This window comes from Petromyzon marinus, chromosome 69 (assembly GCF_048934315.1).
Source record: "Petromyzon marinus isolate PM22_M1 ecotype Great Lakes invasive population chromosome 69, UKy_Petmar_22M1.pri1.0, whole genome shotgun sequence".
NCBI lineage: Eukaryota > Metazoa > Chordata > Hyperoartia > Petromyzontiformes > Petromyzontidae > Petromyzon > Petromyzon marinus.
Genome location: NC_133735.1, coordinates 8,063,549 through 8,090,505, shown reverse-complemented (window position 1 = coordinate 8,090,505; position 26,957 = coordinate 8,063,549). Strand labels below are relative to the sequence as shown.

The 26,957-nt window shown below is 51.1% G+C and overlaps 1 protein-coding gene across 1 annotated transcript in view; it reads right to left on the bottom strand.

Moving 5' to 3' along the window:
* LOC142906707 (uncharacterized) overlaps positions 1-26,957 on the bottom strand; it is a 70,009-nt gene that overhangs the window by 42,784 nt on the left and 268 nt on the right. The window contains exons 2-5 of the mRNA XM_076055063.1: positions 20,724-20,924; positions 15,604-15,734; positions 8,564-8,651; positions 1,605-1,684 (exon numbers count right to left, since the gene is read on the bottom strand). Coding sequence (XP_075911178.1) covers positions 1,605-1,684; positions 8,564-8,651; positions 15,604-15,734; positions 20,724-20,825 — 401 coding nt within the window. The 5' untranslated portion in view covers positions 20,826-20,924. The remainder of the gene's footprint in view (positions 1-1,604; positions 1,685-8,563; positions 8,652-15,603; positions 15,735-20,723; positions 20,925-26,957) is intronic.

The window sequence follows — 26,957 nt, the reverse complement described above, 5'->3', positions numbered from 1 at the left end:
AGGTGGAGGTGGCGTGTGTGTGTGTTTGTAGTGTTGTTTAGAGTGTAGGCTGGGATGTCCTCTGGCTCCCACATTATTCAACATCTATTTTGACCACGTAGTTCGTGAAGCCTTCAATAGCTGTACCGGGGGGAATCTACATCTGGTACGGATACAATGGGAGGCTGATCGATACCCGGGTGCGGTCAAGGGATGGCTCCCTATTGCTCAACCACGTTATGTATGCCGATGATTTGGTAATAGCCGCTCATTCAGAGGAGGAGTTGGAGACGCTGCTGCTGAGACTGGAGCGTGCCACTAAGAAATGGGGCCTTACCATCAGCCCCACCCAAACTAAGCACCTGCCTGGGTATTTTGTACCATCGGACACTCCACCCACACAACTCCCAATCGGTGATGGGGCAGTTGTGGAGAGAGTGGAGATTTTCCCAAACCTGGGCAGTGTGCTTATGACCGGCTCCAGTTTAACAGCAGAGGTCTCACTCCGAATCAGTCGAGCGGCAATATCTTTTCATCGGTTACGTAACGCTGTGTGGAAGCTACCTGGTCTGTCGCTCCGCACTAAGCTTCAGGTCTTCTCGGCCACGGTCATTCCCTCCCTTCTCGACGCTTACGAAACGTGGACACCCCTTAATGGAACATCTTCGCCAGTTAGAAACATTTAGGATAGCCTGCCTACGATCCATCCTGGGTTTAACCAGGCTGGATTGTGTGAGGAGCTCACAAATCCTTGAAAGATCTGGGCAAGGTCCCCTCGGTGAGCTCCTCCGGCGGGCAAGGCTGCGATGGCTGGGTCATGTAGCCCGCATGCCCAGCCACCGCATGCCCAAACAGCTTTTGTTCGGCCGGATCGAGGGGGCTAGACGGGCGTGGCACGGGCTAGAGAAGAGATGGAGTGATGTGGTACAGGAGTACGTGGAGCTGAGTGGACTTTGCCGATGACTGGCACCAGCGGTGTCAAGATCGGCCTCTGTGGAGGAGGCTCGTGAAGGACGCTACTGGGCAGTTGGAGGCAGTCGCCCTCCAACAACAACGGAGGGCGGAGGAGCGACGCTCACAACAACGAGCGGAGCGTCGGGTGGCTAAAGCACAGCAGGTTGACACAATAGGGGGCACAGGTGGTGCATCAGCCAGTCATCTCAGTCAGTCGACCCGTGGCACCTGCTGGGTCTGCCCCGTGACCTCCTTCCCGCGGGCGTTCGACACTTCACGTGGCCTCAAGGTGCACATGTCCTGGCACAAGCGTCGTGGTGACGTCACCGCCACTTAGTGGCGAATAGCGGTTGTTGTTTGTGTTTGTGTGTGTGTTTGCGCGTGTGTGTTTGCGCGTGTATTATTTTGGCAAGGCAGGGTGTACACCTGGTGCAATCCACCGGTCATTTCAATCGGCCAACCCAGGGCTACCCCGCTGGGCCCGTCCCGACCGAGACGTCCCATCAGCGGGAAACCCGCCACGCTCGGCGCGGGCCCCAAGGCCCACCCGTTCCCGGCGCGCACTAAGCGGGCGCCGAAGGCCGGCGGGCGCTGGCTCAGGTTGGGCCTGCAGCTCGAGAGGGCCCCTCCCGGGTAGAGGCGAGCGCGACCAGACGCGCGTAGGCCCTCACTAGCTCCGCAGGCCGCAGCTGTCCACTCCCGTCGGCAGGTACACCAGCCTCTCGACGTGCAGGTAGAACTCGCTCAGCTCCTGCGCGGAAATCGCAGAGGGCGGCGAGTCGGCGAGGCCGTCGGTCGACAGCGGGTGCCGGGGAGGCGTCCGCCAACGGGGCCGAAAAAAAAATAAACACGAAAAATGGCGAGCGGGCGAGCGAGCGGGCGAGCGGGCGTTCGCCGTTGGCCTGGCTCCTGCCCAGCCCCCTAGGACGCGCAAAAGTGCCGTCAATCGCTGGCGGTAGGCCGATGGGTTTCAAAGACAGCAGCGTTGGGATATTATCAGAGCTCATGTTTGCCTGCAAGTTCGCCGCTACAAGCAATGCGTGCGTGGGTCAATGCAGGAACTCGCCCCCTCGCGAAAGGTACCGTCAGTGGGTCAAGGCAGGAACTCACCCCCTCGCGGAAGGTACCGTCAGTGGGTCAATGCAGGAACTCGCCCCTCGCGAAAGGTACCGTCAGTGGGTCAAGGCAGGAACTCACGAAAGGTACCGTCAGTGGGTCAATGCAGGAACTCGCCCCTCGCGAAAGGTACCGTCAGTGGGTCAATGCAGGAACTCGTGAAAGGTACCGTCAGTGGGTCAAGGCAGGAACTCGCCCCCTCGCGAAAGGTACCGTCAGTGGGTCAATGCAGGAACTCACGAAAGGTACCGTCAGTGGGTCAAGGCAGGAACTCGCCCCCTCGCCGAAGGTACCGTCAGTGGGTCAAGGCAGGAACTCACGAAAGGTACCGTCAGTGGGTCAAGGCAGGAACTCGCTCCCTCGTGAAAGGTACCGTCAGTGGGTCAATGCAGGAACTCGCCCCCTTGCGAAAGGTACCGTCAGTGGCTCAAGGCAGGAACTCGCTCCCTCGTGAAAGGTACCGTCAGTGGGTCAAGGCAGGAACTCGCTCCCTCGCCAAAGGTACCGCCAATTTGGCGCTTGGGTCACCTCAACACACCTACTGCTTTGCCGCCAGCAAGGTCTAAAACCTATTCTCGTTTTTGATGCATTTCGATTGGAGGCTTTCGTGACTGCGGGGATTCGTCTTGGTGGTTCTTTCGGGTAAAGTCACCGACGAAAATTTTTTTAAACGTGATGAAAGAAAATGAAATTCTCTCGCGGCGGTTTCGGCCGCGACACAAGCAGCCTTCCTCAGGCGAAGCAACAGAACTGTCGGGCAGACGGCGCTCCGGTGAACACCGCATCAAGCTCGGCAGCGAATTATTTCAAGCTGGGTGGGAGCAGCAGACAAGCTCCCGGATCCTGGCAAAAAGCTGTCCCATGGTGGAGCTCCCACACGCGTGCCACCATCATCATCATCATCCAAATTGGTCGCCTTTGGGGCGTCAGTCTCTGGACTGACGCCGGTGGCGAGAACCGCGCCACGGACAAGGCCGCTTGCCGACGACTCCGATATTCACATTCTTGGCTCGTGCGGTAAGGTCACGTCGAAGGGAAACAATGAAATACATTTTGATGTAAAGCTTTCGCGACCGCAGTAATTATATATTGTATTATTTTATTGTTCCCCTTCAACGTGACTTTACCGAAAGAGCTGAGAATAAAAATGAAATGTGTGTTTGTATATATTTATTTTTGTAATTTTTTATTCATATATTTTTTTATTATTTTATTGTTTCCCTTCAACGTGACTTTACCGAAAGAGCTAAGAATAAAAATGAAATGTGTGTTTGTATATTTATTTTTTTCGATTTTTTTATTCATATTTTTTTAATTATTTTATTGTTTCCCTTCAACGTGACTTTACCGAAAGAGCTAAGAATAAAAACGAAATGTGTGTTTGTATATTTATTTATTTTAATTTTTATTCATATATATTTTTATTATTTTATTCTTTCCCTTCAACGTGACTTTACCGAAAGAGCTGAGATTAAAAATGAAATGTGTGTTTGTATATTTATTTTTTCATTTTTTTATTCATATATTTTTATTTTTTTATTGTTTCCCTTCAACGTGACTTTACCGAAAGAGCTAAGAATAAAAATGAAATATGTGTTTATATATTTATTTATTTCAATTTTTTAAATTCATATATTTTCTTATTATTTTATTGTTTCCCTTCAACGTGACTTTACCGAAAGAGCTAAGAATAAAAACGAAATGTGTGTTTGTATATTTATTTATTTTAATTTTTATTCAGATATTTTTTTATTATTTTATTGTTTCCCTTCAACGTGACTTTACCGAAAGAGCTGAGAATAAAAATGAAATGTGTGTTTATATATATATATTTTTTCATTTTTTTATTCATATATTTTTATTTTTTTATTGTTTCCCTTCAACGTGACTTTACCGAAAGAGCTAAGAATAAAAATGAAATATGTGTTTATATATTTATTTATTTCAATTTTTTAAATTCATATATTTTCTTATTATTTTATTGTTTCCCTTCAACGTGACTTTACCGAAAGAGCTAAGAATAAAAATGAAATATGTGTTTGTATATTTATTTTTTTATTCATATATTTTTTTATTATTTTATTGTTTCCCTTCAACGTGACTTTACCGAAAGAGCTAAGAATAAAAATGAAATATGTATTTATATATATTTTTTATTCATATATATTTTTTTATTATTTTATTGTTTCCCTTCAACGTGACTTTACCGAAGGAAGCCAAGGATATGAATCACTGCAGAAACGAAAGCTTCAAATCACGATGACTCTGATGTTGGCCAATCAGTTTCAAAGACAGCGCGCGTCTGATATTACCAGAGACAATGTCTCTGTTTGCACGTTCACCACCACTAGTAATGTGTGTGGGTTAACACCAAGGCCGTGATTATAATAAATATTGGGGGGGGCTATACCCTCCCCCCCTTCCCGCTCCCCCCACCAATATTGAAATATGCTCAAAATGTCCCCCCCCCCCAATATATTGCTATGAAATCGATTTCTGTTTACGTGGTCGTGGTTATGGTTGTACTCCGTAATCTCTGCCATTACATACAATGAAACAAGAGATGGTAAAAGTAAAAAAAAATGAAAAGTTAAAACAGAGCGATGCAAATACAATAACACTCTTTGACATTATTGTAAAACATGAATAAGAAGTCCATCCTATGTGTTAGTGATTTTTTTGAAAAATATTTTAGGCAGGAAATGAGTTTTCAAATTTAGATTTTTTTTCTGGGGGGCGGGGGGGGGGGTGGGGACACACACACCCCCAGACCCCCTGGAAGATTTTGTCCTCCCCCAAATGTTCACTCCTACGACCTTGGTCAATGCAGTAACTTTCTGCCTTGCAAAGGCTATCATCAATTTTGGTTTCAGTTTCGTTGCCAGAAAAAAGGGGAAAAACCCCTATTATTATTATTATTATCATTATACTATTTTGGCACTGGCAAAGGCGGTCTAATGATGTAGATGCTCACCCCGAGCCCTCATTACTTTGACAGCGGCATTGTCTTCGAGCTGTGTGACGCCTTTTGGCGTCACGTGGTCGAGCACAAATAGGGACGAGGCTCAAGAGAAAGCCGTCCCTTGGTGCGGACCAATCAGTTTCAAGGGCAATGCCACAAATATTATTATTATTATCATAGTGTGTGTGTGTGTTTTGTTGGCATTTTGACTGCAGGTATTGTGGTCAATGGAATAAACGTGAATCCTTGTAAGAAGGTTTCAGTATTGTTGCCGGAAAAAAGGGGAAAAACCCATATCATCAATTTTGTGTTTGAACACCTTAACAGGACACCTGTTTAATTTCCAGAAGGGGGTAAAAATCAATTTTTTAGAACACTCAATCTTGATTTGAAGCTTTCCGTGGCTGCAGGGATCCATCAAACTGTTGGGTTATTTCGGTAAAGGCAAGTCGTAGGTATAAAAAGAAGAGGCCAAGGCTCCTTTCCTGGGGTGAGCAGTGGTGGCGATTCCACATTCCTATGACAGGGACAGGTATGGTATAGTGGAGTGTATAGTGTAGTGTATAGTGTAGTGTATAGTATAGTGTATAGTGTAGTAGTGTATAGTGTAGCAGTGTATAGTGTAGCAGTGTATAGTGTAGTGTATAGTGTAGTAGTGTATAGTGTAGTAGTAGTGGTGTATAGTGTAGTAGTGTATAGTGTAGTAGTGTATAGTGTAGTAGTGTATAGTGTAGTAGTGTATAGTGTAGTAGTGTATAGTGTAGTAGTGTATAGTGTAGTAGTGTATAGTGTAGTAGTGTATAGTGTAGTGTATAGTAGTGTATAGTGTAGAAGTGTATAGTGTAGTAGTGTAGTAGTGTATAGTGTAGTGTATAGTGTAGTAGTGTATAGTGTAGTGTATAGTGTAGTAGTGTATAGTGTAGTGTATAGTGTAGCAGTGTATAGTGTAGTAGTGTATAGTGTAGTAGTGTATAGTGTAGCAGTGTATAGTGTAGCAGTGTATAGTGTAGTGTATAGTGTAGTGTATAGTAGTGTATAGTGTAGTAGTGTATAGTGTAGTGTGGTAGTGTATAGTAGTGTAGTGTAGAAGTGTATAGTGTAGTGTATAGTGTAGTAGTGTATAGTGTAGTGTATAGTGTAGTAGTGTATAGTGTAGTAGTGTATAGTAGTGTATAGTGTAGTAGTGTATAGTGTAGTAGTGTATAGTGTAGTGTATAGTGTAGTAGTGTATAGTGTAGTGTATAGTGTAGTAGTATAGTGTAGTAGTGTATAGTGTAGTAGTGTATAGTGTAGTAGTGTATAGTGTAGTGTATAGTGTAGTAGTGTATAGTGCAGTGTATAGTAGTGTGTAGTGTAGTAGTGTATAGTAGTGTAGTGTAGTAGTGTATAGTGTAGTATATAGTGTAGTAGTGTATAGTGTATAGTAGTGTATAGTGTCCGAATTGTTTTTTTCCCCCCCCACTGTGCAAGCCAAACCCCTGGCTCATCGGGGCAGGAGTTGGGAGGTCCCGGGGTGGTTTACATTCTTGCAAATAGCAGCAATCGGCAAAATCCGCGATCAGCAAAATCGAAGGAAAATCAGAATTCTGGCCTGGCACAGGCGAGGTGGTGGTGATGTCACCGTCACTTATTGGTGAATGACGGTTATTGGTATTGGGTGGGTAAATGAATTAGTCGAGTGGTTGGCTCGTAGGCAAGTGATTAAGCGAACTAGTGTTTGGGTGGGTGGGTAGGTGAGCGGGTTAGGGAGTGAGTGGGTGATGAAGTGAGTGGGTGAGTGAGTGAGTGATTGTTAAGTGAATGAATGGGTGAATGATTAGTTGAGCGGGTGGTTGAGTCGTGGGTGGGTGAGTGACTGAGTGACTGGGTGAGTGACTGGGTGAGTGGCTGAGTGAGTGGCTGATTGAGTGGCTGATTGAGTGGCTGGGTGAGTGGCTGGGTGAGGGGCTGGGTGAGTGGCTGGGTGAGTGGCTGGGTGAGTGGCTGGGCGAGTGACTGGGTGAGTGGCTGGGTGAGTGACTGGGTGAGTGGCTGGGTGAGTGGCTGGGTGAGTGGCTGGGTGAGTGACTGGGTGAGTCGGTGAGTGACTGGGTGAGTGACTGGGTAAGTGGCTGGGTGAGTGGGTGAGTGACTGGGTGAGTGACTGGGTGAGTGGCTGGGTGAGTGACTGGGTGAGTGGGTGAGTGACTGGGTGAGTGACTGGGTAAGTGGCTGGGTGAGTGTCTGGGTGTGTGGCTGGGTGAGTGACTGGGTGAGTGGCTGGGTGAGTGGCTTGGTGTGTGGCTGGGTGAGTGACTGGGTGAGTGAATGGGTGAGTGAATGGGTGAGTGGCTGGGTGAGTGACTGGGTGAGTGGCTGGGTGAGTGACTGGGTGAGTGGCTGGGTGAGTGGCTGGGTGAGTGGCTGGGTGAGTGGCTGGGTAAGTGACTGGGTGAGTGGCTGGGTGAGTGGCTGGGTGAGTGGGTGAGTGAGTGGGTGAGTGACTGGGTGAGTGTCCAGGTGAGTGGCTGGGTGAGTGGCTGGGTGAGTGACTGGGTGAGTGACTGGGTGAGTGTCCGGGTGAGTGACTGGTTGAGTGGCTGGGTGAGTGACTGGGTGAGTGACCGGGTGAGTGGCTGGGTGAGTTGCTGGATGAGTGACTGGGTGAGTGGCTGGGTGAGTAGCTAAGTGAGTGTCCGGGTGAGTGGCTGGGTGAGTGACTGGGTGAGTGTCCGGGTGAGTGGCTGGGTGAGTGACTGGGTGAGTAGCTGGGTGAGTGACTGGGTGAGTGGCTGGGTGAGTGGCTGGGTGAGTTGCTGGATGAGTGACTGGGTGAGTGGCTGGGTGATTAGTTGGTTGAGTGACTGGGTGAGTGACTGGGTGAGTGGCTGGTTGAGTGGCTGGGTGAGTGGCTGGGTGAGTGACTGGGTGAGTGGCTGGGTGAGTGGCTGGGTGAGTGGCCGGGTGAGTGACTGGGTGAGTGTCCGGGTGAGTGGCTGGGTGAGTGACTGGGTGAGTGACTGGGTGAGTGGCTAGGTGAGTGGCTGGGTGAGTGACTGGGTGAGTGACTGGGTGAGTGGCTGGGTGCGTGGCTGGGTGAGTGGGTGGGTGAGTGTCCGGGTGAGTGACTGGGTGAGTGGCTGGGTGAGTAGCTAAGTGAGTGACTGGGTGAGTGACTGGGTGAGTGGCTGGGTGAGTAGCTAAGTGAGTGACTGGGTGAGTGGCTGGGTGAGTAGCTGGGTGAGTGTCCGGGTGAGTGGCTGGGTGATTGACTGGGTGAGTGACTGGGTGAGTGGCTGGGTGAGTGACTGGGTGAGTAGCTAAGTGAGTGACTGGGTGAGTGACTGGGTGAGTAGCGCACAGGGACAGCTGACACTGGGGGGGATGGGGGGTGGGGGGGGAGAGATTCCTTCCAGCAGGGCGCGATGGGATGAAACTCGGCGTGAATATTCGGCGGCGACGAGGATGATGCTGGCGATGATGACGGCGATGATGGCGATGATGACGATGATGGCGATGATGATGATGACGGTGACGATGATAACGGCGATGATATTGACGGCGGAAGCTCACCAGGTCGGGATCCAAGAAGGCTTTGGGTTGCAGGTTCCACAGCGTGAAGTATTTGTTCTCCAGCTGCCGAAACCGCAGTCGTGTGTCCCTGGCACGGGCACGTAGGGAGGTGGCATTGCACGGGGTGGCCTGTCTCCGTGCGTGTCTCCCTGTCTCCCTGTGTGTCTCCCTGTCTCCGTGTGTGTCTCCCTGTCTCCGTGTGTGTGTCTCCCTGTCTCCGTGTGTGTGTCTCCCTGCCTCCGTGTGTGTGTCTCCCTGTCTCCGTGTGTCTCCCTGTCTCCGTGTGTGTGTCTCCCCGTCTCCGTGTGTGTGTCTCCCTGTCTCCGTGTGTGTCTCCCTGTCTCCATGTGTGTCTCCCTGTCTCCGTGTGTGTGTCTCCCTGTCTCCATGTGTGTCTCCCTGTCTCCGTGTGTGTCTCCCTGTCTCCGTGTGTGTGTCTCCCTGTCTCCGTGTGTGTCTCCCTGTCTCCCTGTCTCCGTGTGTGTGTCTCCCTGTCTCCCTGTGTGTGTCTCCCTGTCTCCGTGTGTGTCTCCCTGTCTCCGTGTGTGTGTCTCCCTGTCTCCGTGTGTGTCTCTCTGTCTCCGTGTGTGTGTCTCCCTGTCTCCGTGTGTGTCTCCCTGTCTCCGTGTGTGTCTCCCTGTCTCCGTGTGTGTCTCCCTGTCTCCGTGTGTGTCTCCCTGTCTCCGTGTGTGTCTCCCTGTCTCCGTGTGTGTCTCCCTGCCTCCGTGTGTGTCTCCGTGTGTGTCTCCCTGTCTCCGTGTGTGTCTCCCTGTCTCCGTGTGTGTCTCCCTGTCTCCGTGTGTGTCTCCCTGTCTCTGTGTGTCTCCCTGTCTCCGTGTGTGTCTCTCTGTCTCCGTGTGTGTGTCTCCCTGTCTCCATGTGTGTCTCCCTGTCTCCGTGTGTGTGTCTCCCTGTCTCTCCGTGTGTGTCTCCCTGTCTCCGTGTGTGTGTCTCCCTGTCTCCGTGTGTGTCTCCCTGTCTCCGTGTGTGTGTCTCCCTGTCTCCGTGTGTGTCTCCCTGTCTCCGTGTGTGTGTCTCCCTGTCTCTGTGTGTCTCCCTGTCTCCGTGTGTGTCTCCCTGTCTCCGTGTGTGTGTCTCCCTGTCTCCGTGTGTGTCTCCCTGTCTCCGTGTGTGTCTCCCTGTCTCCGTGTGTGCGTCTCCCTGTCTCTCCGTGTGTGTCTCCCTGTCTCCGTGTGTGTGTCTCCCTGTCTCCGTGTGTGTCTCCCTGTCTCCGTGTGTGTGTCTCCCCGTCTCCGTGTGTGTGTCTCCCTGTCTCCGTGCGTGTCTCCCTGTCTCCCTGTGTGTCTCCCTGTCTCCGTGTGTGTCTCCCTGTCTCCGTGTGTGTGTCTCCCCGTCTCCGTGTGTGTCTCCCTGTCTCCGTGTGTGTCTCCCTGCCTCCGTGTGTGTGTCTCCCTGTCTCCGTGTGTGTCTCCCTGTCTCCGTGTGTGTCTCCCTGTCTCCGTGTGTGTCTCCCTGTCTCCGTGTGTGTGTCTCCCCGTCTCCGTGCGTGTCTCCCTGTCTCCGTGCGTGTCTCCCTGTCTCCGTGTGTGTGTCTCCCTGCCTCCGTGTGTGTGTCTCCCTGTCTCCGTGCGTGTCTCCCTGTCTCCGTGTGTGTCTCCCTGCCTCCGTGTGTGTGTCTCCCTGTCTCCGTGTGTGTCTCCCTGTCTCCGTGTGTGTCTCCCTGTCTCCGTGTGTGTCTCCCTGTCTCCGTGTGTGTCTCCCTGTCTCCGTGTGTGTCTCCCTGCCTCCGTGTGTGTGTCTCCCTGTCTCCGTGTGTGTCTCCCTGTCTCCGTGTGTGTGTCTCCCTGTCTCCGTGTGTGTGTCTCCCTGTCTCCGTGTGCGTCTCCCTGTCTCCGTGTGTGTGTCTCCCTGTCTCCGTGTGTGTCTCCCTGTCTCTGTGTGTGTCTCCCTGTCTCCGTGTGTGTCTCCCCGTCTCCGTGTGTGTCTCCCTGTCTCCGTGTGTGTCTCCCTGTCTCCGTGTGTGTCTCCCTGTCTCCGTGTGTGTCTCCCTGTCTCCGTGTGTGTCTCCCTGCCTCCGTGTGTGTGTCTCCCTGCCTCCGTGTGTGTCTCCCTGCCTCCGTGTGTGTCTCCCTGTCCCTGTGTGTGTCTCCCTGTCTACGTGTGTGTCTCTGTGTGTGTCTCTGTGTGTGTCTCCCTGTCTCCGTGTGTGTCTCCCTGTCTCCGTGTGTGTCTCCCTGTCTCCGTGTGTGTCTCCCCGTCTCCGTGTGTGTGTCTCCCTGTCTCCGTGTGTGTGTCTCCCTGTCTCCGTGTGTGTCTCCCTGTCTCCGTGTGTGTGTCTCCCTGCCTCCGTGTGTGTCTCCCTGTCTCCGTGTGTGTCTCCCTGTCTCCGTGTGTGTCTCCCTGTCTCCGTGTGTGTCTCCCTGTCTCCGTGTGTGTCTCCCTGTCTCCGTGTGTGTGTCTCCCCGTCTCCGTGTGTGTGTCTCCCTGCCTCCGTGTGTGTGTCTCCCTGTCTCCGTGTGTGTCTCCCTGTCTCCGTGTGTGTCTCCCTGCCTCCGTGTGTGTCTCCCTGTCTCCGTGTGTGTCTCCCTGTCTCCGTGTGTGTCTCCCTGTCTCCGTGTGTGTCTCCCTGTCTCCGTGTGTGTCTCCCTGTCTCCGTGTGTCTCCCTGTCTCCGTGTGTGTCTCCCTGTCTCCGTGTGTCTCCCTGTCTCCGTGTGTGTCTCCCTGTCTCCGTGTGTGTGTCTCCCTGTCTCCGTGTGTGTGTCTCCCTGCCTCCGTGTGTGTCTCCCTGTCTCCGTGTGTGTCTCCCTGTCTCCGTGTGTGTCTCCCTGTCTCCGTGTGTGTGTCTCCCTGTCTCCGTGTGTGTCTCCCTGTCTCCGTGTGTGTCTCCCTGTCTCCGTGTGTGTCTCCCTGTCTCCGTGTGTGTCTCCCTGTCTCCGTGTGTGTGTCTCCCTGTCTCCGTGTGTGTGTCTCCCTGTCTCCGTGTGTGTCTCCCTGTCTCCGTGTGTGTGTCTCCCTGTCTCCGTGTGTGTGTCTCCCTGTCTCCGTGTGTGTCTCCCTGTCTCCGTGTGTGTGTCTCCCTGTCTCCGTGTGTGTCTCCTTGTCTCCGTGTGTGTCTCCCTGTCTCCGTGTGTGTCTCCCTGTCTCCGTGTGTGTGTCTCCCTGTCTCCGTGTGTGTCTCCCTGTCTCCGTGTGTGTCTCCCTGTCTCCGTGTGTGTCTTCCTGTCTCCGTGTGTGTCTCCCTGTCTCCGTGTGTGTCTCCCTGCCTCCGTGTGTGTCTCCCTGTCTCCGTGTGTGTCTCCCTGTCTCCGTGTGTGTGTCTCCCTGTCTCCGTGTGTGTCTCCCTGTCTCCGTGTGTGTCTCCCTGTCTCCGTGTGTGTGTCTCCCTGTCTCCGTGTGTGTGTCTCCCTGTCTCCGTGTGTGTCTCCCTGTCTCCGTGCGTGTCTCCCTGTCTCCGTGTGTGTGTCTCCCTGTCTCCGTGTGTGTCTCCCTGTCTCCGTGTGTGTGTCTCCCTGTCTCCGTGTGTGTCTCCCTGTCTCCGTGTGTGTCTCCCTGCCTCCGTGTGTGTCTCCCTGTCTCCGTGTGTGTCTCTCTGCCTCCGTGTGTGTCTCCCTGTCTCCGTGTGTGTCTCCCTGTCTCCGTGTGTGTCTCCCTGTCTCTGTGTGTGTGTCTCCCTGTCTCCCTGTGTGTCTCCCTGTCTCCGTGTGTGTGTCCCCCTGTCTCCGTGTGTGTCTCTCTGTCTCCGTGTGTGTCTCCCCGTCTCCGTGTGTGTGTCTCCCTGTCTCCGTGTGTGTGTCTCCCTGTCTCCGTGTGTGTCTCCCTGTTTCCGTGTGTGTCTCCCTGTCTCCGTGTGTGTCTCCCTGTCTCCGTGTGTGTGTCTCCCTGTCTCCGTGTGTGTGTCTCCCTGTCTCCGTGTGTGTCTCCCTGTTTCCGTGTGTGTCTCCCTGTCTCCGTGTGTGTCTCCCTGTCTCCGTGTGTGTGTCTCCGTGTCTCCGTGTGTGTCCCCCTGTCTCCGTGTGTGTCTCCCTGTCTCCGTGTGTGTCTCCCGGCCTCCGTGTGTGTCTCCCTGTCTCCGTGTGTGTCTCCCTGTCTCAGTGTGTGTGTCTCCCTGCCTCCGTGTGTGTCTCCCTGTCTCCGTGTGTGTGTCTCCCTGTCTCCGTGTGTGTGTCTCCCTGTCTCCGTGTGTGTCTCCCTGTCTCCGTGTGTGTGTCTCCCTGTCTCCGTGTGTGTCTCCCTGTCTCCGTGTGTGTCTCCCTGTCTCCGTGTGTGTGTCTCCCTGTCTCCGTGTGTGTGTCTCCCTGTCTCCGTGTGTGTCTCCCTGTCTCCGTGTGTGTCTCCCTGTCTCCGTGTGTGTCTCCCTGCCTCCGTGTGTGTGTCTCCCTGTCTCCGTGTGTGTGTCTCCCTGTCTCCGTGTGTCTCCCTGTCTCCGTGTGTGTCTCCCTGCCTCCGTGTGTGTCTCCCTGTCTCCGTGTGTGTGTCTCCCTGTCTCCGTGTGTGTCTCCCTGTCTCCGTGTGTGTGTCTCCCTGTCTCCGTGTGTGTGTCTCCCTGTCTCCGTGTGTGTCTCCCTGTCTCAGTGTGTGTGTCTCCCTGTCTCCGTGTGTGTCTCCCTGTCTCCGTGTGTGTGTCTCCCTGCCTCCGTGTGTGTCTCCCTGTCTCCGTGTGTGTGTCTCCCTGTCTCCGTGTGTGTCTCCCTGCCTCCGTGTGTCTCCCTGTCTCCGTGTGTGTCTCCCTGCCTCCGTGTGTGTCTCCCTGTCTCCGTGTGTGTGTTTCCCTGTCTCCGTGTGTGTCTCCCTGCCTCCGTGTGTCTCCCTGTCTCCGTGTGTGTGTCTCCCTGTCTCCGTGTGTGTCTCCCTGTCTCCGTGTGTGTCTCCCTGTCTCCGTGTGTGTCTCCCGGCCTCCGTGTGTGTCTCCCTGTCTCCGTGTGTGTGTCTCCCTGTCTCCGTGTGTGTCTCCCTGCCTCCCTGTGTGTGTCTCCCTGTCTCCGTGTGTGTCTCCCTGTCTCCGTGTGTGTGTCTCCCTGCCTCCGTGTGTGTGTCTCCCTGTCTCGGTGTGTGTCTCCCTGCCTCCGTGTGTGTGTCTCCCTGTCTCTCCGTGTGTGTCTCCCTGTCCCTGTGTGTGTCTCCCTGTCTCCGTGTGTGTCTCCCTGCCTCCGTGTGTGTCTCCCTGTCTCCGTGTGTGTCTCCCTGTCTCCGTGTGTGTCTCCCTGTCTCCGTGCGTGTCTCCCTGTCTCCGTGTGTGTCTCCCCGTCTCCGTGTGTGTCTCCCTGTCTCCGTGTGTGTCTCCCTGTCTCCGTGTGTGTCTCCCTGTCTCCGTGTGTGTGTCTCCCCGTCTCCGTGTGTGTGTCTCCCTGCCTCCGTGTGTGTGTCTCCCTGTCTCCGTGTGTGTCTCCCTGTCTCCGTGTGTGTCTCCCTGCCTCCGTGTGTGTCTCCCTGTCTCCGTGTGTGTCTCCCTGTCTCCGTGTGTGTCTCCCTGTCTCCGTGTGTGTCTCCCTGCCTCCGTGTGTGTCTCCCTGTCTCCGTGTGTGTCTCCCTGTCTCCGTGTGTGTCTCCCTGTCTCCGTGTGCGTCTCCCTGTCTCCGTGTGCGTCTCCCTGTCTCCGTGTGTGTCTCTCTGCCTCCGTCTGCCTCCCAATGCCTTTCCCCAACGTCTCCCCGCGTCTCCCCGCGTCTCCGCTGTTGATTCAACGGACGTCCATCTGTGCGCGTCTCTCACGCGTGTCTCTGCGTGTCTCTCCGCGTGTCTCCCTCCACGTCTCTCCGTCTGCCAATGTCTTTCCCCAACGTCTCCCCGCGTCCCCCCGTGGCCCACTGTTGTTCAACGGACGTCTATCTGTGTGTCTCTCCGCGTGTCTCTGTGTGACCGCTGTTCAACGGACGTCTATCTGTGTGTCTCTCCGAGTGTCTCTGCGTGTCTCCCTCCACGTCTCTCTCTGTCTCTCAATGCCCTTCCCCACGTCTCCCCACGTCTCCCCACGTCTCCCCGGCGCTCCGCTGTTGATTCAACGGACGTCTATCTGTGCGTCTCTCCGCGTGTCTCTGTGTGACCGCTGGTCTCTGGTGGTGGTGGTGGTGATGAGAGACAAGCAAACTCCAAATACACAGCGGGCACCAGGCGTCGGGATCGAACCCACGAACCTCCCGCATACCAGGCGAGGCAGTCAACATCTCCTAGCCACCGTGATGGTGGTGGTGGTGGTGGTGATGAGAGACACAGAAACTCCAAATACACAGCGGGCACCAGGCGTCGGGATCGAACCCACGAACCTCCCGCGTACCAGGCGAGGCAGTCAACATCTCCCAGCCACCGTGGTGGTGGTGGTGGTGATGATGAGAGACACAGAAACTCCAAATATACAGCGGGCACCAGGCGTCGGGGTTGAATCCACCAACCTCCCGCATACCAGGAGAGGCAGTCAACATCTCCTAGCCACCGTGGTGGTGGTGGTGGTGGTGATGAGAGACACAGAAACTCCAAATACACAGCGGGCACCAGGCGTCGGGATCGAACCCACGAACCTCCCGCGTACCAGGCGAGGCAGTCAACATCTCCCAGCCACCGTGGTGGTGGTGGTGATGATGAGAGACACAGAAACTCCAAATATACAGCGGGCACCAGGCGTCGGGGTTGAATCCACCAACCTCCCGCATACCAGGAGAGGCAGTCAACATCTCCTAGCCACCGTGGTGGTGGTGGTGGTGATGATGAGAGACACGCAGACTCCAAATACACAGCGGGCACCAGGCGCCGGGATCGAACCCACGAACCTCCCGCGTACCAGGCGAGGCAGTCAACATCTCCCAGCCACCGTGGTGGTGGTGGTGGTGGTGATGATGAGAGACACAGAAACTCCAAATACACAGCGGGCACCAGGCGTCGGGATCGAACCCACGAACCTCCCGCGTACCAGGAGAGGCAGTCAACATCTCCCAGCCACCCTGGCGCCCCTCCGCCCGCCCCACCCCTCACCCACCCCTCACCCACCCCTCACCCACCCCTCACCCACCCCTCACCCACCCCTCACCCACCCCTCACCCACCCCTCACCCACCCCTCACCCACCACCCCCCAGGCCCTGCCCTTACCGATCCAGGCAGTCCATGGCCTCGCGAGTGACCACGGCCTTGACGATGTACTTGCCGTCCGTCACGCTGAGCGCCGTCAGCTTGTCCAGGTACTGCGACCTCACGCGCGTGCCCGGGAGACACTCGGGATGCTGGGGTCGGGGTCGGGGTCGGGGTCGGGGTCGGGGTCGGGGTCGGGGTCGGGGTCGGGGTCGGGCGGGGAGGGAGGGGAGGGTGAGAGAGATAGAGAGAGTGAGAGAGGCAGAGCAGAGCAGAGCGTGAAATATTTTTTTGTGAAATCTTTCATTTAAAAAGGAGGACGTGGGGGGGGGGAGAGGCGGGGCACATGAAACGACGAAATGACGAACGCGAAAGCAAGTGCCGACTACACGGAGCACCTTCTCGTTTCTTCTCTGACCGTACGAAGAGAGACGAGAGAGAGGGAGAGAGAGGGAGAGAGAGGGAGGGAGACGAGAGAGGGAGAGACGAGAGAGAGAGACGAGAGAGAGAGACAAGAGAGAGAGACAAGAGAGAGAGACAAGAGAGAGAGACAAGAGAGAGAGACAAGAGAGAGAGACAAGAGAGAGAGACGAGAGAGAGAGAGAGGGAGAGAGAGAGACGAGAGAGAGAGACAAGAGAGAGAGACAAGAGAGAGAGACAAGAGAGAGAGACAAGAGAGAGAGACGAGAGAGAGAGAGAGGGAGAGAGACGAGAGAGAGAGACAAGAGAGAGAGACAAGAGAGAGAGACAAGAGAGAGAGACAAGAGAGAGAGACAAGAGAGAGAGAGAGGGAGAGAGACAAGAGAGAGAGACAAGAGAGAGAGAGAGGGAGAGAGACAAGAGAGAGAGACAAGAGAGAGAGACAAGAGAGAGAGACAAGAGAGAGAGACGAGAGAGAGAGAGAGGGAGAGAGAGAGACGAGAGAGAGAGACAAGAGAGAGAGACAAGAGAGAGAGACAAGAGAGAGAGACAAGAGAGAGAGACGAGAGAGAGAGACGAGAGAGAGAGAGAGGGAGAGAGAGAGACGAGAGAGAGAGACAAGAGAGAGAGACAAGAGAGAGAGACAAGAGAGAGAGACAAGAGAGAGAGACAAGAGAGAGAGAGAGGGAGAGAGAGAGACGAGAGAGACAAGAGAGAGAGAGACAAGAGAGAGAGACAAGAGAGAGAGACAAGAGAGAGAGACAAGAGAGAGAGACGAGAGAGAAAGAGAGAGAGACGAGAGAGAGAGACGACGGACCCCAACATCTTCAGTGTCTAGTCAACGTGCTCTTCGGCTACGCCAAGCTCGCCATATACAGGGCGAGCAAGGTGGCCCTGGAGGGGCAACGTCCGGCCAGCAGCCTGGGCATCTTCCGCGCTCCGGTCGGAGCCAGGGTGTGGCCGGGGTTCCGCCACGCGCGGCTGACCCACGCCGTGCCGGCCTGGAAGGAGCGGTGGGCAGCTGGAGGAGGTCGACTCCAGCGCTGTCCTACCAGACAGACAGTCTCGTCCCCTTCACCTGATGAAGGCCGCTTGTGTTGTGGCCGAAACGTCGTGAGAATTACTATCGTGTTATTTTATTTTATCAATTTATTATTTTATTCTCATTCTACGTGGTGGTGGTGACTTTACCGAAAGAACCAAAGAAGATTATTCTCGGTTCTTTCGGTAAAGTCACCACGCAGATAGGGAAACAATCAAATAATAATAATAACAAAGTAAAAATACAAACGCAGTAAAAATTCTCACGACGTTTCGCCTGCAACGCAAAGCAGCAAACATCATCAGCCGTGAAGACCACGGCAAAATTAAAAATAACCGCCACTGTTTGCCAAATGTTCGTCGCTGTGGTCTTCACGAAACGTCGTGAGAATTTGATCGTTTTATAGTTTTGTCATTTTATTGTTTCCCCATCTACGTGGCGGTGACTTTAGCGAGAGAACCAAGAAACGTGAATCATACCTGCAGTCACGAAAGCATCGAATCGGAAATATTAAACTTGCCGAGCGAGCGAGGGCTCCGGCAATGCGATCAGCAGCGTACGTACGGCACGCTTTGCACCGCCCGGGCACCACGTGATCGAGCGACCGATGCAACGTTGTGCTTTGATGACAGAGCAAAAGAATGGTTAACTTAGCCCCACACCCCCATCACAATGTCCCCCCACTAGGCCCTGCCCCCCCACCACTTTAACCTGTATCTAAGCTCGAGGCTCTGAAAGCCTCCCCAACGTGATGATGCAGCGATCTTGCCGTGACTGTCCCACCTGAAGACGGGGGGAGCTTGTGGTGCCTCCGAATCGTCGCGAGAATTTTTATATTTTTTTCATCATTTTTATTCATTTATCCCCATTCTGCCGCGGCGGTGACTTTACCGAAAGAACCGAGAAGATGAATCCCTGCACTCGCGAAATGATTTAAATCGAAACTGTCCCCTACTCTATATATTCTTAGCTCTTTCGGTAAAGTCACGTTGAAGGGAAACAATAAAATAAAAAAAATATATAAAACAATTTTATTATTTTATTGTTTCCCTTCAACGTGACTTTACCGAAAGAGCTAAGACTATGAATCCCTGCACTCGCGAAAAGATTTAAATCGAATCTGTCCCCTACTAGTAAATGGAACCGCAGTTAGTGCAACAACGTGGTGGATTCAGAGCCAAGAAAGCGAGCCGAGCCGCGGACAATTAGACCTTCGCCGAAACACGGCAGAAATATACAGCATTGTCATCGGCATGACACCAGCAGAGATCCGTACACCCTTTTGGGTTCCATTCGGCAACGTCACGTTGTCTCCTTTGGTTCTTTCGGTAAAGTCACCACCACCACGTAGAATGAGAATAAAATAATGAATTGGTAAAATAAAATAACACGATAGTAATTCTCACGACGTTTCGGCCACCAACACAGGCGGCCTTCATCAGGTGAAGGGGACGAGACTGTCTGGTAGGACAGCGCTGGAGTGAAAGAGCCACGTTCAGATCATGGCCTTTAAGCTTAGAGTCGCGGCATCTCTTCAGAAAGGTGAGAGACTCGATTAGTTGAGCCTTCTTATCCCGAAGTCCGTTGAATGATCTTAAGGATGTGTGGAATCCCTCCCCGTAGAGGCGGTTAGATTTCGATTTAAAGCTTTCGTGACTGCAAGGATTCGTCTTCTTTGGTTCTTTCGGTAAAGTCACCACCACGTAGAATGAGAATAAAATAATAAATTGGTAAAATAAAATAACACGATAATAATTCTCACGACGTTTCGGCCACCAACACAGGCGGCCTTCATCAGGTGAAGGGGACGAGACTGTCTGGTAGGACAGCGCTGGAGTGAAAGAGCCACGTTCAGATCACGGCCTTTAAGCTGTGTGAGAGGAACAAAGCGCCCTCAACTTTAGCACCACGGATAGCTACGGGCCCCGTTCAGACGGACGAGTTCGTCCGTGGTCGGAACAGAGGAGGGGGAGAGAGACAGCTTAGAGTCGCGGCATCTCTTCAGAAAGGTGAGAGACTCGATTAGTTGAGCCTTCTTATCCCGGAGTCTGTTGAATGATCTTAAGGATGTGTGGAATCCCTCCCCGTAGAGGCGGTTAAATTTCGATTTAAAGCTTTCGTGACTGCAATGATTCATCTTCTTTGGTTCTTTCGGTAAAGTCACCACGTAGAATGAGAATAAAATAATAAATTGATAAAATAAAATAACACGATAATAATTCTCACGACGTTTCGGCCACAACACAAGCGGCCTTCATCAGGTGAAGGGACGAGACTGTCTGGTAGGACAGCGCTGGAGTGAAAGAGCCACGTTCAGATCGCGGCCTTTAAGCCTCAACTTTAGCACCGCGACTCTAAGTATAATAGCGCCTCGCAGCTGTCTCTCTCCCCCTCCTCTGTTCCGACCATGGACGAACTCGTCCGTCTGAACGGGGCCCGTAGCTATCCGTGGTGCTGAAATTTGAGGGTAAGAATCCACCCATTTTTTCGCCATATAGCATTGTGATATATAACGACTTATTGTTGGTAGCTTAGCTGATTGGAGAATATAGAGTTTATTGATAACATGAAGGTAATTTATATTTTAGTTTTTATTGGTTCCCTATATAGTACTGTGAATAGCTCAGACGTGTAGGCCTTGACTTCAACATAGTCATTTCTGTGACCAGTCACTAGGTAATCACTCAGTTATTTCAATGCTAAATTCGCCTAGTTATTTCAATGCTAAATTCTCCTGTTTGATTTGTACTAAGTGCCTCGGTGAATGTGTATGGTCTGACTTTAACGTAGCTATTTCTGTGAGCAGTTACAAGCTAATCACTCAGCTATTTCAATGCTAAATTCTATGCTAATTCCATTGTCAAGAGGTGCCTCTGCGGATGTGTATGCTTTAACTTAGCTATTTCAATGCTAAATTCTATGCTAATTCCATTGTCAAGGGGTGCCTCTGCGGATGTGTATGCTTTAACTTTTAACATAACTATTTCTGTGACCAGTCACAAGCTAATCATTTAGCCATTTCAATGCTAAATTATATGCTAATTCCTTTGTCAAGGCGCTTTGTTCCTCTCACACAGCTTAAAGGCCGTGATCTGAACGTGGCTCTTTCACTCCAGCGCTGTCCTACCAGACAGTCTCGTCCCCTTCACCTGATGAAGGCCGCTTGTGTTGTGGCCGAAACGTCGTGAGAATTATTATCGTGTTATTTTATTTTACCAATTTATTATTTTATTCTCATTCTAACGTGGTGGTGGTGACTTTACCGAAAGAACCAAAGAAGATGAATCCTTGCAGTCACGAAAGCTTTCAATCGAAAAGTCACGTTGGTTGTTGTGGTTTTTATTTAGTTTACCCACGCGACTTGACCGAACAGGACCGAGAGAGCCACGACCCAAGCGGGACAGCTTTGCAGCCCAGAACGCCACATTCGGTAAGCGGGTGAACGCTGAGTCACAGGGATCTGACGATGCCTCAGCAGCAGCAGCAGCAGCGACAACAGCCCGAGCGGGTTTCGATGGAAGCTTCCGTGCACACAAAACGTCGCTGCAGGAGATCTTTGAATAGTGGGGAGGGTGGGGGGTGGGTGGGTGGGGAGGGGATAATCCCATGATGAAACCCCCTCCCACCATCACCACTCCGACCACCCACCGTCCCCCTCCCCAACCGGTCCACAGCTGACCTGCATGACCTTGGCCGTGCAACCGATTCCCTGGTAGAGTTCCGGCCGAACAAACAATTCCTCAATCCAGGGCGTCAGGTGTAAGGCAGCTGGGATCTTCATGGCTGGACTCCTCCTCCTCTACCTCCTCTACCTCCTCGTCCACCTCCTCCTCCTCCTCCAACACCTCCTCCCTCCTGTCGCTCTCCTCCGAGAGGGTCCCTTGCAGACGGTGGCAGACGGAGAAAAAGCACAAACCGCTCACGTGACAATTCCATACACTATACACTACACTATACACTACGCTGTACACTAATATATACACTAACATACACTACTATATACACTACACTATACTATACACTAATATATACACTAACATACACTACTATATACACTACACTATACTCTAATACAGGGGTCGGGAACCTTTTTGACTAAGAGAGCCATGAAAGCAAAAAATTTGGAAATTTATTTCAGTGAGAGCCATATAATATATTTTAAAAGTGAATTCAACTAAATGTCAGTATAATAAGCCTCTGAATTTATTCTTTTAAATAATGTTGTTATAACACTCACCATTAATGCGACTTCTGGTGCTGCATGGATTTGCTGATGTCTTTGTAGTCGGGTTGGTACTTTGTAGTCGGGTTGGTACTTGGTGAGGTTAAGCTTCATGCAAGCGTTGAGGCTTTCATCCGTTAAACGTGATCGTAGGTTGGACTTGATGTTTTTAAGATGTGAGAATGACTGCTCACATGCATACGTAGATCCAAACATGGTCAATACAGCAATACTCACACGCTGCAGTGTGTGGTATGTGACAGGAAGCGCGTTCCAAGTTTTGAGAATCAGCTGGTCTTCGGGTTGGAGTTTTTTCATTTCTGTCCACATGTGCTTGCTCGCCAACTCCGCTTTCTGTCGTGTGATTCTTTCCAAATCTTCATTCAGTGACTTGAACTTATTCACCCACATGTCTGAGGCCTTCAGGTCAGCCACTTCTGCTTCAAAATCTCTGACGGAGACACCAGGGATGTAATTCAGGTCGGCTGTGTTCAGTGAACACTCGTTTGGATGGGTGATGAACTTAAAAAGACGAGTGTGCTCACGAAATTCTCCAAAGCGTGCTTTGAAGGACTGTAGGAGACTGGATGTGCAGCCAGCTAGCTGGTGGAGATCAAGGTTTTGAATGGGCTCACTTGCTGTGCATGCATCTTTAAATTGGCTCAGTTTTTCAAAATGTAGTAAACGACCTGTTTCAAGATCCGTGATGAAAAGCTCCAGCTTGTTTTCAAAAGCAAATACAGCTTGTTGAAGGGATAACACTGTATTTCCAATGCCTTGCATTTTCACGTTGAGCTGGTTCAGATGTTCAGTCATATCTACGAGATAGTAAAACTTGAGGAGCCACTCGGTGTCGGCTAGCTCAGGATGCCCGACGCCTTTCATTTCAAGGAAAGTCCAGATTTCATTCAGGCAAGCCGCAAAACGGCTAAGCACCTTCCCTCTTGACAACCAACGCACATTGCTGTGCAAAAGCAGACCAGGATAGTTATTTACAACTTCATCCAGCAGTGTTTTAAACTGGCGATCATTTAAGGCTCGGGCAACAATAAAGTTGATCACACGAATGACCAGCGACATCACTTCGCCAAACTGCCTGTCACACATCTGAGCACAAAGTGCCTCCTGGTGTATAATGCAATGGAAACTTAGGATGGGTCTATTTTCATGTTCACGGAGAAGCGCCACAAATCCTTTGTTTTTCCCCACTATACACGGAGCACCATCAGTACACACTGAGAGAAGTTTATCCATAGGTAGACTTTTTTCTTGAGCAAACTCCATGAAAGACTTGAATAAATCCTCACCTCTTGTGGACCCTTTTAATGGCAGAACAGCAAGACTTTCTTCGCGCAGTGTGTCACCAACAGCATATCTTGCAATCACGCTGAACTGCGACAAATGGCTCACGTCTGTTGACTCATCCAAAGCCAGAGAAAAGAACGGCGCTGCATTTATGTCCTTCACTTGCGTTTCCTCCACTTTGTTTGCCATCACGATGGTACGATCATGAACAGTTCTTGCCGACAGAGGCATGTCTTGTATCCGTTTGATTATCTTGTCTTTGTTCGGAAGATCATCAAAAAGTTCATTGGCTACATCCAGCATGAACGTTTTAGCATACTCGCCATCTGTGAATGGTTTTCCGTTCCTCACTATTGCTAAAGAACCAGCAAAGCTAGCCGAATTATAGTCACCTTGCCGGGTCCATACGCGGAGTTGCTGCTGGCTAGCTTGCACCCTGCTCAGAAGCTCTTGGCACGCTTTCTTTCTGCTGTCTCCCGCAGGGTATTTTGATGCAAAGGTAGCGTGGCGCGTGCCGAAGTGCCGCTTTACATTCGACCGTTTCAACGATGTAATTTTGTCATTGCAAATTAGACACACCGCAGAACCCGCTCTCTCCACAAAGGGGAATTCTTCGGTCCATTCGTCCTGAAATGTACGATACTCGTCGTATTTTTTTCTTTTCGCCATCTTCTTCGTCGAAGGGTTAGCTTTGAGCTAATGACCGAGCAGACGCAGTCTCAGACTGATTCAAAAGGGGGCGTTTACCTGTTTTACCCAGCAACGGCAAACGTAGGCCAGTATCATCCAATTAAAATAATGGACAATTGCTCCTGCAGCCCTGAACAGGACATGCGCAGTGAAAAATCGATGGATGGATTAAAACAAGTGAGAATATTTTGTTTTATCTGCGAGCCATATGCAATCATCAAAAGAGCCACATCTGGCTCGCGAGCCATAGGTTCCCGACCCCTGCTCTAATATATACACTAACATACACTACTATATACACTACACTGTACACTACACTATACACTAATATATACACGGCACTATACACTACTACACTATACAGTACACTATACACTACTACAATATACACTACTACACTATACACTCCACTACTATATACTACACTATACACTACATTATACACTACCATACACTACACTATACACTCTCTCTTCTGTTTGTGTATCTGCCTCTCTGTCTCTCTGTAGGTGTATCTCTGTCTCTCTGTGTATCTGTCTCTCTGTCTATCGCTCTGTCTGTCTCTCTCTGTGTATCTGTCTCTGTCTCTCTCTGTGTATGTCTGTCTCTCTCTGTGTATCTGTCTCTCTCTGTCTGTCTCTCTCTGTGTCTCTCTCTCTGTCTCTCTCTGTATATCTGTCTCTCTCTCTGTCTGTCTCTCTCTCTGTGAATGTGTCTCTCTCTCTTCTGTCTCTGTCTCTCTCTGTGTCTCTCTCTCTGTCTCTCTCTGTGTACTCTCTCTGTCTCTCTCTCGTTATTCGAGTATTCATCTTTTATAGGAATAGGTTTGTACCCTTTTAACTGGCACAAAAACTGACACCTTTATTCAAGGCATCGTGTTTGCAATAGCCACAACACAAGCAAGTCAAAATGCAAACAAAAAGAGACAACTCTGATAATGATGATGGCACTGTCCTTGAATTTGATTGGTCCACACCCGAGACAGCTTTTCTTAGAGCCCTTTAGTCTCCACTGGTGTTGGACCAGAAGACGCCAAAAGGCGTACAACTCAAAAACAGCGCACTATCAGAGTATTGAGGGCTCGGGGTGAGCATGTACATTATGAGACCTCCTTTGCCAGTAATATCATCCCTCTGTTTTTAGAAGTGACCGGGCCATCACAAATGATAGCAGAGATCCAGAGACCCATAGAGACCCATAGAGACCCATACTCATAGACCTACAGAGACCCACAGAGATCCATAGAGACCCATACTCATAGACTTACAGAGACCCATAGAGACCCATACTCATAGACCTACAGAGATCCATAGAGACCCATAGAGACCCATACTCATAGACCTACAGAGATCCATAGAGACCCATAGAGACCCATACTCATAGACCTACAGAGACCCATAGAGACCCATACTCATAGACCTACAGAGACCCATAGAGGCCCATAGAGACCCATACTCATAGACCTACAGAGACCCATAGAGACCCATACTCATAGACCTACAGAGACCCATAGAGACCCATACTCATAGACCTACAGAGACCCATACTCATAGACCTATAGAGACCCATAGAGACCCATACTCATAGACCTACAGAGACCCATAGAGACCCATACTCATAGACCTACAGAGACCCATAGAGACCCATACTCATAGACCTACAGAGACCCATAGAGACCCATACTCATAGACCTACAGAGACCCATAGAGACCCATACTCATAGACCTACAGAGACCCATAGAGACCCATACTCATAGACCTACAGAGACCCATACTCATAGACCCATAGAGACCCATACTCATAGACCTACAGAGATCCATAGAGACCCATACTCATAGACCTACAGAGACCCATACTCATAGACCTATAGAGACCCATAGAGACCCATACTCATAGACCTACAGAGACCCATAGAGACCCATACTCATAGACCTACAGAGACCCATAGAGACCCATACTCATAGACCTACAGAGACCCATAGAGACCCATACTCATAGACCTACAGAGACCCATACTCATAGACCCATAGAGACCCATACTCATAGACCTACAGAGACCCATAGAGACCCATACTCATAGACCTACAGAGATCCATAGAGACCCATAGAGACCCATACTCATAGACCTACAGAGACCCATAGAGACCCATAGAGACCCATACTCATAGACCTACAGAGACCCATAGAGACCCATAGAGACCCGTACTCATAGACCTACAGAGACTCATAGAGACCCATAGAGACCCATACTCATAGACCTACAGAGATCCATAGAGACCCATAGAGACCCATACTCATAGACCTACAGAGACCCATAGAGACCCATAGAGACCCATACTCATAGACCTACAGAGATCCATAGAGACCCATAGAGACCCATACTCATAAACCTACATAGATCCATAGAGACCCATACTCATAGACCTACAGAGATCCATAGAGACCCATAGAGACCCATACTCATAAACCTACATAGATCCATAGAGACCCATAGAGACCCATACTCATAGACCTACAGAGATCCATAGAGACCCATAGAGACCCATACTCATAGACCTACAGAGATCCATAGAGACCCATAGAGACCCATACTCATAGACCTACAGAGACCCATAGAGACCCATAGAGACCCATACTCATAGACCTACAGAGACCCATAGAGACCCATAGAGACCCGTACTCATAGACCTACAGAGACTCATAGAGACCCATAGAGACCCATACTCATAGACCTACAGAGATCCATAGAGACCCATAGAGACCCATACTCATAGACCTACAGAGACCCATAGAGACCCATAGAGACCCATACTCATAGACCTACAGAGATCCATAGAGACCCATAGAGACCCATACTCATAAACCTACATAGATCCATAGAGACCCATACTCATAGACCTACAGAGATCCATAGAGACCCATAGAGACCCATACTCATAAACCTACATAGATCCATAGAGACCCATAGAGACCCATACTCATAGACCTACAGAGATCCATAGAGACCCATAGAGACCCATACTCATAGACCTACAGAGATCCAGGCGTCGTCAGGGTCGGGATTGAACCCACGACCTCCTGTGTACCAGGCGAGGTAGTCAACATCTCAGCATGGACCCCACGACCTCCTGTGTACCAGGCGAGGTAGTCAACATCTCATACTGCCTCACGAGTCACCGCTCACCACGTGTCACCGCTCACCACTACTCACCACAACTCACGAGTCACTACTACTCACCACGAGTGACCACTACTCACCACTCCTCACCACTACTCACCACGAGTGACTACTACTCACCACTACTCACGAGTCACTACTACTCACCACTACTCACCACTACTCACCACGAGTGACTACTACTCACCACTACTCACCACTCCTCACCACTACTCACCACGAGTGACTACTACTCACCACAACTCACGAGTCACTACTACTCACTACTACTCACCACGAGTCACCACTACTCACCACTACGCTCCACGAGTGACTACTCACCACTACTCACCACTCCTCTCCACGAGTGACTACTCACCACTGCTCACCACGAGTGACTACTCACCACTACTCACCACGAGTGACTGCTCACCACTACTCACCACGAGTGACTACTACTCATCACTACTCACCACTACTCACCACGAGTCACCACTACACTCACCACTACTCACCACTACTCACCACGAGTGACTAC